This window comes from Mustela lutreola, chromosome 4, assembly GCF_030435805.1.
Source record: "Mustela lutreola isolate mMusLut2 chromosome 4, mMusLut2.pri, whole genome shotgun sequence".
Classification (NCBI taxonomy): Eukaryota; Metazoa; Chordata; class Mammalia; order Carnivora; family Mustelidae; genus Mustela; species Mustela lutreola.
The window spans coordinates 73,807,985-73,821,468 of record NC_081293.1 but is presented as its reverse complement, the minus strand read 5'-3'; the positions used below and the strand labels follow the sequence as shown (position 1 = coordinate 73,821,468).

Here is a 13,484-nt window from a genome sequence, read left to right as displayed (position 1 = left end):
TACCATAATTTAACCCGCTCCCTGCTGTGTCGCAGAGAAGTAGCTAAGCCACATTATTGAATGCACTACTGGGAGGCACTTATAGATCTAATACTTCCAGTGGACTTTGGGGGCTGGTCTCTTTTAAGCCTGTGAGAATAAAGTGCCCTATGTGTTCTTCAAACTTCTTCCTGGACAGCTTGGATTTAGTAGGGAAAAAAGTGGTGTTTGGAGGGGAGTAGTTTGGCCTATTTCTTCCTCTTTTTGTCTCTTGTGTGCCACTATTTAATGTCATGCTGTTATACAGTATACATTCTTCAAGAGAGGGTAAAACATTTTATCTCCCCCCCCCTTACAAAAATGCACAAGGCTCTTATAGAAAGTACCAAGACTCAAAAAGATGAAAACAAAACTCATAATCTTACCACCAGATTACTTCTTACCATTTTGCTGTGATTTCTTTCTTTTCTTTTCTTTTCTTTTTTTTTTTTAAGATTTTATTTATTATTTGTCAGAGAGAGAGAGAGTGCAAGAGAGCAAGCACAAGCAGGGAGAACATCAGGCAGAGCTAAAAGCAGTCTCTCTGCTAAGCAAGGAGCCTGATGTAGGGACTCAATCCCAGGACCCTGGGATCATGCTTAACTGACTGAGCCACCCAGGTGTCCCTGCTGTGATTTCTTACAGTTTTTATCATCACACACATATAAATAAATTCTACTTTAAAAAAATTGGATTATAATGTCTTTTAAGCTTAAAGTAACTTAATACAGTAATTTTCTCAGGTCATTAAATTACTTCATGGTTGCACAGCATTCTTGCCTTATTGTACACTCATTATTTGCATTCTTAGTTCATCTAAAACTTTGCGTTCTTTTTATGTACAAAACCCTGAGAGTTAAGAATCACTTTTCTTATCTGAAATTAGTGTATGCATTGCTTACATAGCTCAGTGTGAGCCAGAGTCCACACTAATGTCCAGCACGCATCATTGGTCCCTCTTGGTCACTTGTTGAGTGGCCAGTGGGAAATAAAGCAGGTGCTTTTTTCTGGTGACCCAGTCAATAGACCTTGCATGGAACTTGCTGTGCTGGAGAGGCATGTAAAGGCTGAAATCCATGACCTTCAGTCCAGCAGATCTTCTCTACCTCAGTATCAGTCCATCCCAGGGTGGAGTTTGCTAGAAGGTTCTTGTTATCATCACACTTTAATCTCATCCTGCACCAAGTCCACAATGGTATGCTAATGAGAACTCTACTCTCCTGGGCATGACAGTGAACATTTTTCCTCAGTAGGTTTTAGAACGTGCTGAGGAATCTAGGCTGAGCGACAGGAAAGGGGGAAGAAACGAGATTCTGGACTATCACTTGCTTTACTGGGATGCAGGATTTCTTTTGATTGGCTGAATCAGGTAAGAGTACCGATATGGTCCTGGAGAGGGAGGGAGGGATCTTGAATCATCTCTCTGTCTTAGAGGTCCTTATGAAATCCCAAAAGCTTCCCTCCATTTTCTTAGCCTTGAAAACCCATTTTGCGAAATTATCACCTTTTACTCTCACAGTCTCGAAAAACTGAGACCTCAGCGTGGTAGAGATGTGGCAAGTGGCTTGCTGTGGTGTCACAGAGCCTCATCACTGAACTTGCAGAATTGTGCCAGAAGAAGTGAGAACCAGTGGGAAGTGTCAAATCTTTTACAACCATTAGCTCAGCTCTCCGTGGTGCATTCTGAAGGCAGACAAGGCATTTGCTTTCACATCTGACTTCAGATTATAGTCATCATTGGAAAATAAATAGTGCTAAGTGGTTAAAAAAGAGGAGTAATAACATTGGCAGTAATTCTGGCAACAGAGCAGTGAATCCCGTGAAGTACATCATTGAAATCTGAGTTCAAGCCGGACACGCTAATGTTAAATCAAGTGTCTTATTGACTTGTGTAAAAGGCTGGTGGTGGTCATCAGTTCAATAGAATAAAACTTGCAAAAGAAGAAAGAAATAAAAAGAACAGTATGATTTTGAACCATGTCTGTTTGTTGCGTAGACTCCTACCACGAGGTCACATTTACACACACAATGTGTGTGTGGACGCTCTGGGGTTGGCAATTCCCCCTGTTGGTCAGCCATGTTTAGTTGTTCTATTGGGACAGGACTAGTAAGCTTAGTTGGATCATCAAAGTTTCAGAGGCATATCTTAGATGGGTCTCCTGACTCCTGGGGGGCTGATGGTGGATGTTGGGACCAAGATCTGAACTAATTTGTTTGGCCTTAAACTTGAAATTGTCCCTGATGGTGGTGGTGAGAGTGATCATGGGGGTGGTAAATGGATGAGGAAATCCTCCTACTATCCAAGAAGTTTGGAAAGATGGGCCAGTCTCTTTGATCCCTTCCAGTTCAGTCCTGCCTCTGAAATGTTTGCTGATAGACCACTTTTTAAACTCTAGTCTAGCGATTGCAAAATAATCTATCTGCAAAGACCAGGTAGTGGAAAAGATGGAAAGGGTCCGCTGGGAAGAGTCGGTGGTGGATGGGAGAACGCATACCCCATCTCAAGGAAGAGCAGCAATGAAGTTCTACCAAAATCCTGGCACGTAGGAAGGCTGACTCAATGTTGCCATGGATTATCAGAGATTTTGGGAGAAAACTTGAGGGTTTAGATTAGTAAATGTAGACTCTTTTTTACAGATGAACTGTGAGCTCTTCAATTTTGTCAACTAAATCAAGTTGAAATGAAACATTGAGCCGGGCTAAGCACACTTTCTTGTAGCCAATTTGTAACTCTTGGGGACAGTAACATCTAAGTTGTGTATTATCCCCTTTGCAGGCAAGTCCTGGGACTCTAATTCCATCTCATTGTTCTGGCTTCTTGCAGTAAGGTTAAGAAAATGGGCTCTGAAGTTCCTACCTGTGATTCCAATAATTCTTTAATGCTCGCTTCATATAAACTCCCTATGAGGACAGTGAGGAGCAGAGTCTGCTGTTTTGCAACCTAATGATAAATGCAAACATGTTCAACACCTACTGTGTTCTATGGGATGAAAGAATTATTACTCTCATCTCATTTTTATAAGAACTCTCTAAGATGGGGACTAAAATTGTTGTCATGATCACATTCCTACTTACAGATGGGCAGTCTTGGGGTTGGGAAGGATTTCCCAAAGTCGCCCAGTAAGCGTCAGCCGTGAGATTTGGACGCTGGAGTCAGAAGGCAGAATCCAATTTTTAACTGCCATATTATGCCTTCTCCTGCTATATTAAGTGGATTTTTAGCTTCTATAGTCTTGCTGAGTGACAACAACTCCTACTCCCAAAATAGCTTAAGGAGTCTGTAAGGACACTTTCTGCTTTTGTAGAGCACAGGGGCATTGTCTTTGTCCCCATCCTTTGACAGGGTTTGCAGAAAGTGTGGGATCCTTCTGATGACAGAAGAGGGAGATTTTCTTAATGCCTGGCTTGAGACCGGAAATGCCATTCCCTCTTCCATATTGTTTTCTATTAGGTATTAACTGGAGATTAGCAAATAGAGTTTCAAGGTCAAAATTGTGAGTTTCACTTCCTTATAGACAAGGTAGTCTTTCTTAGGCCATGACAAAGGACAGCCCTAATCAAGGGCAATCATCCCTATTGATGGAAGTGTTCCAAACTCAACCTGTGTACAGACAAAATCACCACCATAAATGAAAGCGGTATGATGCAGCCAAGGAGTACACATAGATTTTGGCTTAGATGCTAATGCCAAATGATAGGTGGTGGCTTTTAGAATGAGCACTGTGCCAAGAAGGCTTTGGAAACCACATGTGAGTTCACCAAAGAGTGCTGTGATTGATTGGTCTTGTCTGCCCTACCTCGGGCTAGGGAAGCAGTGGCAGGTATGCTGTGCTTGCCATTCCTGGTGTAGTCTATTCAGATGGAAGAACTAAGACATCTAAGGCTTGGGCAGCTCAAAGCATATAAGTTTTAATTTGTAATTCTGTCTTTTTCTGCCTCTTCCATTTCTGCTTTTTCTCAGGAGAGATGGCCAAACGCACTTTCTCCATGCTAGAGACGTTCCTGATCTTCCTCCTCGTGTTGATGACCGCTATCACAGTAGCCCTTCTCAGCCTTCTGTTTATCACCAGTGGGACCATCGAAAATCACAAAGGCAAGTTGTCATGGGCTCTCTTGGATGCTCTTCCTAGCCTGTGGGAAATTTCTTGATTACCGGGGATGCCAAGGCAAAGAACAGTGTCTGCTGATAATGCTGATAACAGGGCAGTTCAATGTGTACATAAGCAGCTGGCGTGGCCATCTAGCTGTTACATTAATTGCCCTTTGTGCATCAATAGCAATTTTTATCAAGCTTACCTTTGTCCACAAATAGCCAGTTGACAGGCATTATGACATGCGTTTTTTCATCTCTCACTTTTCCATTGACCTAAGCCCAGTTCAGAATTCTTCAAGGCCCAGTAATGTGAGCATTTGCCCCAAGCCTTCTCTCTTTCTCTTTGCCTTTTCTCGGACATCATCTCCTCTTGCGGAAAAAAGGAAAATGACAGACGCACTGGGTATTAATGAGTCTGTGAAAAACTTTAGAGAAGGGAGCGTTGAACTCAACTTCTTAGGAGGGCCACTCAAGTTCTGTAAATGAAGTGCTGTGGGGATGCGGGTGGAATGGGTAGTTGTCATTGTGTCACATGAATGCAGATCTCCAGAGTTTTCAAGAGAAGCTGGAATGGATGATTTAGGCTTCTCCTGATGTATTAATGTTGGGAATTAATTTAGTTTTGGAAAACAATGTAGGCTACATTACAGGCAATATTGGGCCCCTGAGTCTTTGATGATCCCTACTTCGGTGGTGGGTCATACACTGGTAAGTAAGTAGAGAAGAAAGGCGGGGGTTGAACACTTTGACCGAAGTAAAGGGAGAGCTGGCTTTAGACCAAACAGAGAAGGAGCCCAATATTTTTTACTCTCTCTTTTGGCCTCTTTTCTCTCTTATGGCCTCTTCCTTCCAGTATATTCTCTACCATGACCCTGTGCTTTGCATTTCCTGCAGAGGAACAGAGATCCTCTGCTCCAGCAGTATGCAGAGTAGGGGCATGGACTGCTAGAAAGGAAAGCAACCATAGGACTTCCTTAGTTTTAGCTGTTAAACTTGGAGAATCCAGAGGCTAAGATTCACGGGGTGATCAACAATTATGTTAACTATGCTCATAGTAGGAGCTGCTGTTTGTTGAGTGGTTGCTTTGTGTCAAGCACTATGGTCAAGAGCCTACTTCCTTTTCCTCCTTAATTCTCATAAAACTTCTATAAATGTAGGTGCTGGTCTTAGTACCATTTTCCAGATATAGAACCCGAGACTCTGAGGTCCCAAAGGAATCGTCCTTGGCCATTGGACATGGTTTGCCTTTGGCTGGCACCCTGTTCCTACATGGGTATCAATAAGGAAAAAGAGCCTGCCTCCTTCCTTGTGATAATTGATGTCTTGTAGAAGATGGAGGCTTGTGGTTGAGAAAATACAGATTCTAACTTCATATCGAATATGCATGAGAGAGCATCAAACCCTGAGTCAGAGGACCTGAGCTGGGCACCGGCTTCATCTCGTATTGTCCCTGAAATTGTAGTTCCATCATTTCTCTGGGCTTCAGTTTTATTATATGTAAAACTGAAGAGATGAGAGTCCCCCAACTCTAGGATCTCCCCCAACTCTAGTCAGCAGCCAGTCTCTTGACTAAGTACTTTCCTAGCACTAATGCCTGTGACTTCTGTGGCTTCTGTCGCCTTGGCCACCCTGGCTGTTGTCTGGGGTGGAAACAAACAAGCAAATAACAAGCATAGGTAACATATCTCAGTATATAAATAGAACCAAAGCTATATGCCGGCAATTAGTCTAAATTTATTGTTCAAAACAACCCTCGGGAGTAGAGTATTACCACCTCTATTTTATAGATGGGAATAAATGGGGTAGAACAGGGTAAGTGACTTGCTCAGCTAGTAGGTGGTAGAATTAGTTTTCAGACCCAGGCTATTTGGTTCTGGTACTTGCTCGTGTAGTCTCTGTGCCATTCTGCCTCCCTTGATACTGTGTGTGTGTGTGTGTGTGTGTGTGTGTGTGGTCACATAGGACATGTGTGTGTATATGCACATACGCAGATGGTGATAGGAGTAAAATAAGGTGGCACTATGCCGAACAGACAGTGGTCTAGTGGGCATTCCAAATAAAAGACTTGAGAACGGAGAAGAGGGGGCAGCATAGAGATAGTGGGGATGGCATCTCTGGACACAAGGGTTGGACTGCCTCAGAGTGTGACGGAAACAAACCAACTCAGAAGGGATCTGCGGGGCTTGGTTGGTGGAGCAAAGAGGAGGAAGGTCTCTGGATGGAGAGAAGGGTGGAGACCAGTCCCTGGAGGCTAGGTTTAGCAGGCTGTGCGCCAGGAACCTGGCACCTGGTTTGTTTGGCTGGAGGAGAAGAGCAGGGCGAGTGAGTACAGAGCCGTGCGTTTGATGAGGAATGGCTTGTGATGAGAAGTTGAAGGACGTTTAACTCAGGCTTTGATTATTAGTCAGAAGGATCTCCAGTTCAACAGAAAGACCCTCCTTAGGATTATTATCTACAAAAAGTCCCTGAGATATGCCTTACCATATATTTTAGTTTGTGTTTTTATTTTTTTTTAAACATTTTATTTATTTATTTGTGGGAGAGCATGAGTGGGTTGGGAGTAGGGGCTGAGGGAGAGGGAGAAGCAAACTCCCCGCCGAGCAGGGAGCCCGACATGGTGCTCGATCCCAGGACCCTGAGATCATGATCTGAGCCGAAGGCAGATGCTTAACCCACTGAGACACCCAGGCGCCCCTTTACCATATATTTTAAATATAAGAGAATATATAGATTTTTTCCTTAGGAACCTCAAACTATGTGTTTTAATTGATGCCAATAAGTAAGTAGACTGAGACGTTATCCCTTAAATTCAGATTCAGGTTTCCCGTCCACCCAGAGCTCCCCAACCACCGTGGGCTCCACGGCCAGTCAAGGCCCGGCACACACCAATGGCGCTACGATCACGCAAGCCCCTCCAGTGGTTAGCACTCCAGAGCCTCCTCTCTTCCAGAACTTCAGTGGCTACCATATTGGTGTTGGGCGAGCCGACTGCACGGGACAAGTAGCAGATATCAACTTGGTAGGTCAATCATGGGCTCCTCAGGGAGGATGAAACGGGTAACAATATTCCTTGCATCCTATACTTATTCCAGATAATTTCATCATCACATCATCTTCTTCTTCTCACTTTTTCATTGACGTCACTGCTGTCTAACACTGCGAATATTGTACTATAACGAGGGGCCATGTGTTCAATGGCATCTCCTTTGTAAAGTTGACTGGCCATTTTTTTATGAATGGCAGGGGCAGGGCTGGCAAAATCACATACCACGGGGCACCACAGATGACGGAAGCAGGCCAGTGTAAGCGGATAAGTGTCTAGTGAATCCTCAGTTTGGGGGGCAGTGGGAAGTGGGGGGTACAGCTGAAAAGTGCATGGCTTTAGCAATTGTTGCCATGTAGGGCTGCCCTATCTTAAAGGTTTTTCAAGAGAAGCGGGTCACCTCTGGATCAGAGACTAAGGATCTAAACCTCTCAGTTGGGAAATAAAGGCAACTCTAGTTCAAACTGGAAACCTAGTGTGGGCCAGCACTGCGTAAGCCAAGGAAAAGGCTTCTGTGCGTCTGGTGTGGCCTTTTGGCTGCTGGACTGCAATTTCTTGATTGTGATGATGGGTGTATTCATTCACAGCTTCCATAGGAGGACAGAACATGGCGTTGTTTTATGAGATTTTTTCTCGTTCCTACCCAATAATCTTTAGATTCTAGGAGTTGTTTCCCATTGTCTGTTCTGAGAAATAGCTCTGGAATGAGAGCCCGAGGTGCCACTACTCCTGTGAGGGGAAAAGCAAGCAGTAGAGGGAGCGTGCTGAAGACTTCATGGGTAGGCTTTAGGATGTGGTGAGAAGGGGGGTTTGCGTTGGGTACACTTGGACTGACTTAACTGAGGGATGGCCAACAAGGTAAAAGCCAGCATGAGGTACCCTCAGTGAAGACTATTTAATCACAATGAAACCATTTTCTTAAGAAAAAGAAAGAAAGAACATCACACACCAAACAGCCAAAGGAAGGGAACCTTCAGTCTTCAGGACATTCTGGGAATGTAGGATGATGGTAGGGGAACTACTTCTTTCCGTAGTATCTCAGGCAGGAGAAAAGAATTGAAAACCCTGGAAGGTCGCTGACATGGTAACAGAATTCCAGAGCCAAGCCAACCCCTTCCTTGCCCATAGGCCTATGAATGTCTCCTGCCAAACTGATGGTTACTTTGCATTCTCCCACACAGAAGAGTAAAGTCTCTCTTACGGTGTTGGCTTTATTCTTGAAAACACATATTATTATCCCAGGCAGAATCACAGGGTCCCGTGGACTGTGTTGTACTTCATCTTTCCTAAGTGGTCTCATCCTGTGTGGTTGTACCTGGCTCTGGTGGTGGGGGAGTGAGGCAGAGCAGCTCTGACTTCTCTCTCTTCCTCTCTAGATGGGCTACAGTAAGACTGGCCAGAATGCACGCGGCATCCTCACCAGGCTATACAGTCGAGCTTTCGTCATCGCAGAGCCAGATGGGTTAAATCGAATGGTGTTTGTCAGCGTCGACATAGGCATGGTATCCCAACGCCTCAGGCTGGAGGTAAGTGGCTGAGGTGATGACGAAAGGACATGTTTAAAAGAAACGCTCTGAGTGGATGTGACAGGAGCTAAGCCCTCCTGGCTTCTCATCCGGTGAGTTTCTACTCTGCGGAAGCCTTCGGACAATTGGCCTGCGAACAATTCCGGTCTCTGCCACCTTGGTCAAACTTGCAAACTTGACAATGACGGCTCATCATCGCTGGTACTGTGTTTTGCAAGCTTATTATGTTTGAGGCAACCTTCACATCCATTCTCTTATTTAACCCTCCTTGTTAGAAGTCAGAGAGCTCCGACTCCAACTCAGTAATCCTTCCCTCAAGTTTTTAGACAATTGAGATGCAAGAGGCCAGATGAGAAGTAATATACAACATTGAAATGAGGTTGGCCATAAATGGCTGGAGTTGGGTGAGAGGGAGATGGGGGTCTCATTATGCGATTCCAATGATTTTTGTACATGTTTTAAAATTTCCGTAACAAGTTGTAAAAAGAATACAATGTTAGCTTTCTTACTCTTTAAGCTCTATTGTAGGCAATGGTGGGCTCTTTTGTGATTGTCCCAGAATTGAGGCCATATTACCCCATCTGTGGAGAAGGTTGGGTTTAGCAGAAGGTGCCCGTGGGTTCTGGCGAGGCAGCAGTAAGATGCGCAGAGGGACAGGGAGACATAGGGTGATGGGTACAGCCTTCCAGCTCTATTTTTCTAAGCCAGGTTCTTGGCCTTGGCACAGTTGTATTGTCTGCATGGGATCAGGTCACAGGAAGAGAACGTGCTCTTTCAATGTCTGCTCCCATACCGATGAAGGTGACCAAGAAGGGAGTCCGGAGCACCCAGGAAAGTGAGCATTAAATGTCACTATTCAGGGTCACATTCTGTTAGCCTCTCTTAAACAATGCTTCTCCTGTGTCATGAAGCGGCCAGTAATAAGGATGACAAGGGGAGGCCTCGGAGCATTTCTCCAATGTCGCCTCCCCCATCATTGACACCCAAGGAGCAGGGAGCCACAAGTTCTCCCCACTCTTACACTTACAACAAAACTATGAGATGCGTTTTTGTTATCCCCACTTTATGGATAAAATAATGGAGTCTTAGAAGAGGCGAGGAACTTGCCCAAATTCACACAGTCAGTGAATGGTAGAGCTGGGTTTTGAACACACATATGCCTGGTACCACAGAGCCCTCATGGGTGGGTTCTTAAAAGTGACATTATTCTATTAATGTGGAGGAAAAAAATGCTTTGACCACCTGCTTTTTGCACGGTACTTTGCTGGTCACTTAGGGAGCACATAACCTGAGTTGTAATCCACATTTCCTATGAGCTCACTACCTAGTTGTGGAGAGAAGGAAGGGCCATAGTAGAAAACATTCTCTGTAACTCATTGGAGTAACGTAGGGTGGTGTGTTCGTTATCTATTACTGAGTAACAAATAGCCCCAGAATACAATGGCTTAAAACAATAGACATAATCGCACCTTTTCTTGGTTGGGAAATCAGGACTGGCTTAGATGTGTGGTTCTGGCTTAGGGTGTCTTGGAATCAAGGTGTTGACAAAGGCTGCAGTCATTGGAAGCCTTGACTAATCCACCTCTAAGTTGATTCCCTTGCATGGCTGCCGGCCAAAGGCCTCTATTCCCCACTTTCTGCATCATCACAGCCCAGAGCAGCTGCTCTCCCCAGAGTCACTACCTCAGGGGGGAAGTCACAGTGCTCCTCTTAACCTGGGTCAGAAGTTGCACTTCTAGCCCATTCTGTCCATTGGAAGTAAGTCACCAAGTCACACCGAGGGAGGGGAAAGAAAGCAAAGTGTCCCCTCCGAAAGGGAGGGCTGGCAAGGGACCTGTGGACACACAGTGGTTTAAAATCACCACAAGGGGACTGGGAAGCAGGGAATAATCTCATGACGGACATGACACGTGAATGGGCAGGATTTTATTTTATTTCAATTCCAGAATAGTTAACAGTATTGTTATATTATTTTCAGGAGTAAAAATACAGTGCTTCCACAGCTCTGCACATGACTCAGTGTGCACCATAGTGAGCGGGCTGCCCGTGGCCTTGGCCTAGGTCACCCCTCCCGCTGTGGGAACTCTCTGTTTGCTCTCTATAGTTAGGTCTGTTTTTTGGTTTGTCTTTTTTTCCCCCCAGTGTGTGTTTGTTTTGTTTCTTCCATTTCACCCATGAATGGACTCATGTGGTACTCCTCTTTCTCTGACTGACTCATTCCACTGAGCATTATGCCTTCTAGATCTGTCCATGTTGTTGCTGATGGCAAGATTGCATTTTCTTATGGAATATTTTATATATAATGCAATATATGATGTATATATATGCATCTAATGGTGTATTATGCCATATATATAATGGAATATTGTATATATTATATACATATGTATATATGTACACCACAGCTTCTTTATCTGAATGGGAAGAATTTTAAATGGCTAACATGGGGAGAGAGAGCTATCAAATGGAGAGACGGTGTGACAACACGGAGACACAGGGAGGAATGTAGACTGTCTTTGGAAGGGACAGGGATTGCTGCCATTAGGACACATGTGGGCACGTAATGGGGAATACACCTGGAAGGTATGCTGCTCATAATTGTAGAGGGCCTGGGATGCCAGCTTATTTTGACTCCGGTAAGCACTGGGGATTCTTTGAAAACTTCTGAGTGGAGGAGTAACACGAACCCAATTTTGCTCCAGGATGATGCATCAGGGATGTTTGATGCCAGACTGGGGCAGGAGGTGAGGACACAGATTGGCAGTTTGGTTCCATGAATGCCAAGGCTGTACCGGTGAGGGTCCACGTGGGAAACTGGCAATCATGCTCCGTGTTTCAAACACAGGAACCCGTGGGAGCTCTCTGGTGCGTCGGAAGGCTGAGCGAACTAGAAAGGGAAACTCGGGTGGCAGGAAGGATTTCAACTCTGCCTGGAAGTTTCTCCTGTGCCACGTGAGGCTGGCACAAAGGTCTTAAATCAGTGGGTGGCAGCGAGACTCCATGGCAGTAGGAGGTCACATTAAATGCTAGTGAGATTCGGGGGTGAGTAGAAATAAAAGCTAACACTGGCGTGGTCCCCACGATGAGTCACACACTGATTACTTCATATGTATGAATGGATTTAATCCTCCAAACATCCGAAGGAGGGAGGTGCTATCATTATGTCATTGGACGGATTGGGAAAGCGAGCTGCAGGGGATCGAGTGACCTGTGCACAAGCAGCCAGCTAGGAAGTGGCTGGGCAGGCTACACCCACGGCCTCTGGACGTCAGCACCCACACTCGCTACCACTACGCTTCCTGCTTTCCCTGAGCGTCGGCTGTGCTTCTCACAGGGAAACGGTAGGGTCGTGAGAAGAAACAGGAGACTCAGAGGTGGACTTTTGGGGGTGGTATCCGAAGGTGGACAGTTGGTTTGCAGAGGCTGTGAAGTCAGCAGTCCACCCAGCATTTGTCCAGCTCTTCTGATTTCTACTTCCCCGTGCGGTCTGAGACCCAACCGGGAAGGCCTTACAATGAACCCACTTCTCTCATCCAGATGAACCCAAGGTCAGGTGTGAAAAATAAACGTAGTGAAACAGGTGCTCTTAGGCTGCTTTAGAACATCTGGTTTTAGGCAGCTTCTCAGTCTCAGCTGTAAGGATTAATGAAATTTCCAGCATGGAATGAAGGTGCGGGAAGATCCCTGAGCAGTGAGGCAGGACAGGAGAACAGAGCGGCTTGCCAGATCTTTCCATGGCAGGAACTCAGGTGTATCAGTATTAGGAAACTGAACACAGAGGGGTGAGCTGTAGACCCTTGGGCAACTTCTTCACTCTGTTCAAACCCTCTCCTCTCCTGAGGTAGGGAACTTACTAATTATAATGGTTACCCGCAGGCATTGTCATTAGATGATTGAGTTTTTCTTCCCTTCTTCTTGAAGTCCCATGTGTTGGACTTCATATTGGAGAGTGTAGTTTAGGATGCAATGGCTGTGAGCTGTTTGTAGTCTTTTTTTTTTTTTTAAACATGAGAGCCATAATTTCTCTTTTTAAAAAGATTTTCTTTCTTTATTTAACAGAGAGATAGATCACAAGTAGGCAGAGAGGCAGGCAGAGAGAGAGGGAGCCAGGCTCCCCACTGAGCAGAGAGTTTGATGTGGGGCTTGATCCCAGGACCCTGAGATCATGACCTGAGCTAAAGGCAGAGGCTTAACCCAGTGAACCACCCAGGCACCCCGAGAGCCATAATTTCCATCTGCTTACAGGCTTGATTCCTGAGAGAATAAGGAGATGTACACTGACTTCTATAATCCTAACATCATAGTTCTCTAGGAATAAAAATGGGTGTAGTACCAGGCTTGTAGTGAGTTTTGTGGTACCCCCTCAGTGACCTTTCCACCCGCTCCCAACAGACACTTCTTCCTTGTGAGTGTCGTCATCACTTTGTGGAAGAAGGTAAAAGAGCAACGAAACATGTGGGCTGGAGTTAGGTTCCACAGAAGCGACATGGAAACTTCTTGGGATGGAGAATGTGGGCTACTTGGTCAGAGAGAGTTAGTCTGGTCATGTCCTATTTCCTCTCCACATTGGCTTGCAATAACCTAACAATCAGTGTTTGGGGCTGGATTGGTTCACAAGACAGGATGGGTCGTAAGGTCTTTGTCATTCAGTGGCCACACGGGTAGATGAGGGTGTGTAACTCTTCACCTAAAACAGAAGAGGTTGGATGGATGCATTTATGTGTGTTGGGTATATGATACCAAAGTTCCTGCCATGCCCTTTTGTTCCGGGGTGTTGTTGGAACTGGCTTGGGCCAGCTCACGA

General features: G+C 45.2%; 1 protein-coding gene across 1 annotated transcript in view; it reads left to right on the top strand.

Annotated features, from left to right (window-relative positions):
* The first annotated feature begins 1,230 nt into the window (after positions 1 to 1,230).
* Positions 1,231 to 13,484, top strand: part of ASAH2 (N-acylsphingosine amidohydrolase 2) — a 69,445-nt gene continuing 57,191 nt past the window's right edge. The window contains exons 1-4 of the mRNA XM_059170239.1: positions 1,231 to 1,387; positions 3,980 to 4,111; positions 6,925 to 7,130; positions 8,531 to 8,680. Coding sequence (XP_059026222.1) covers positions 3,985 to 4,111; positions 6,925 to 7,130; positions 8,531 to 8,680 — 483 coding nt within the window. The 5' untranslated portion in view covers positions 1,231 to 1,387; positions 3,980 to 3,984. The remainder of the gene's footprint in view (positions 1,388 to 3,979; positions 4,112 to 6,924; positions 7,131 to 8,530; positions 8,681 to 13,484) is intronic.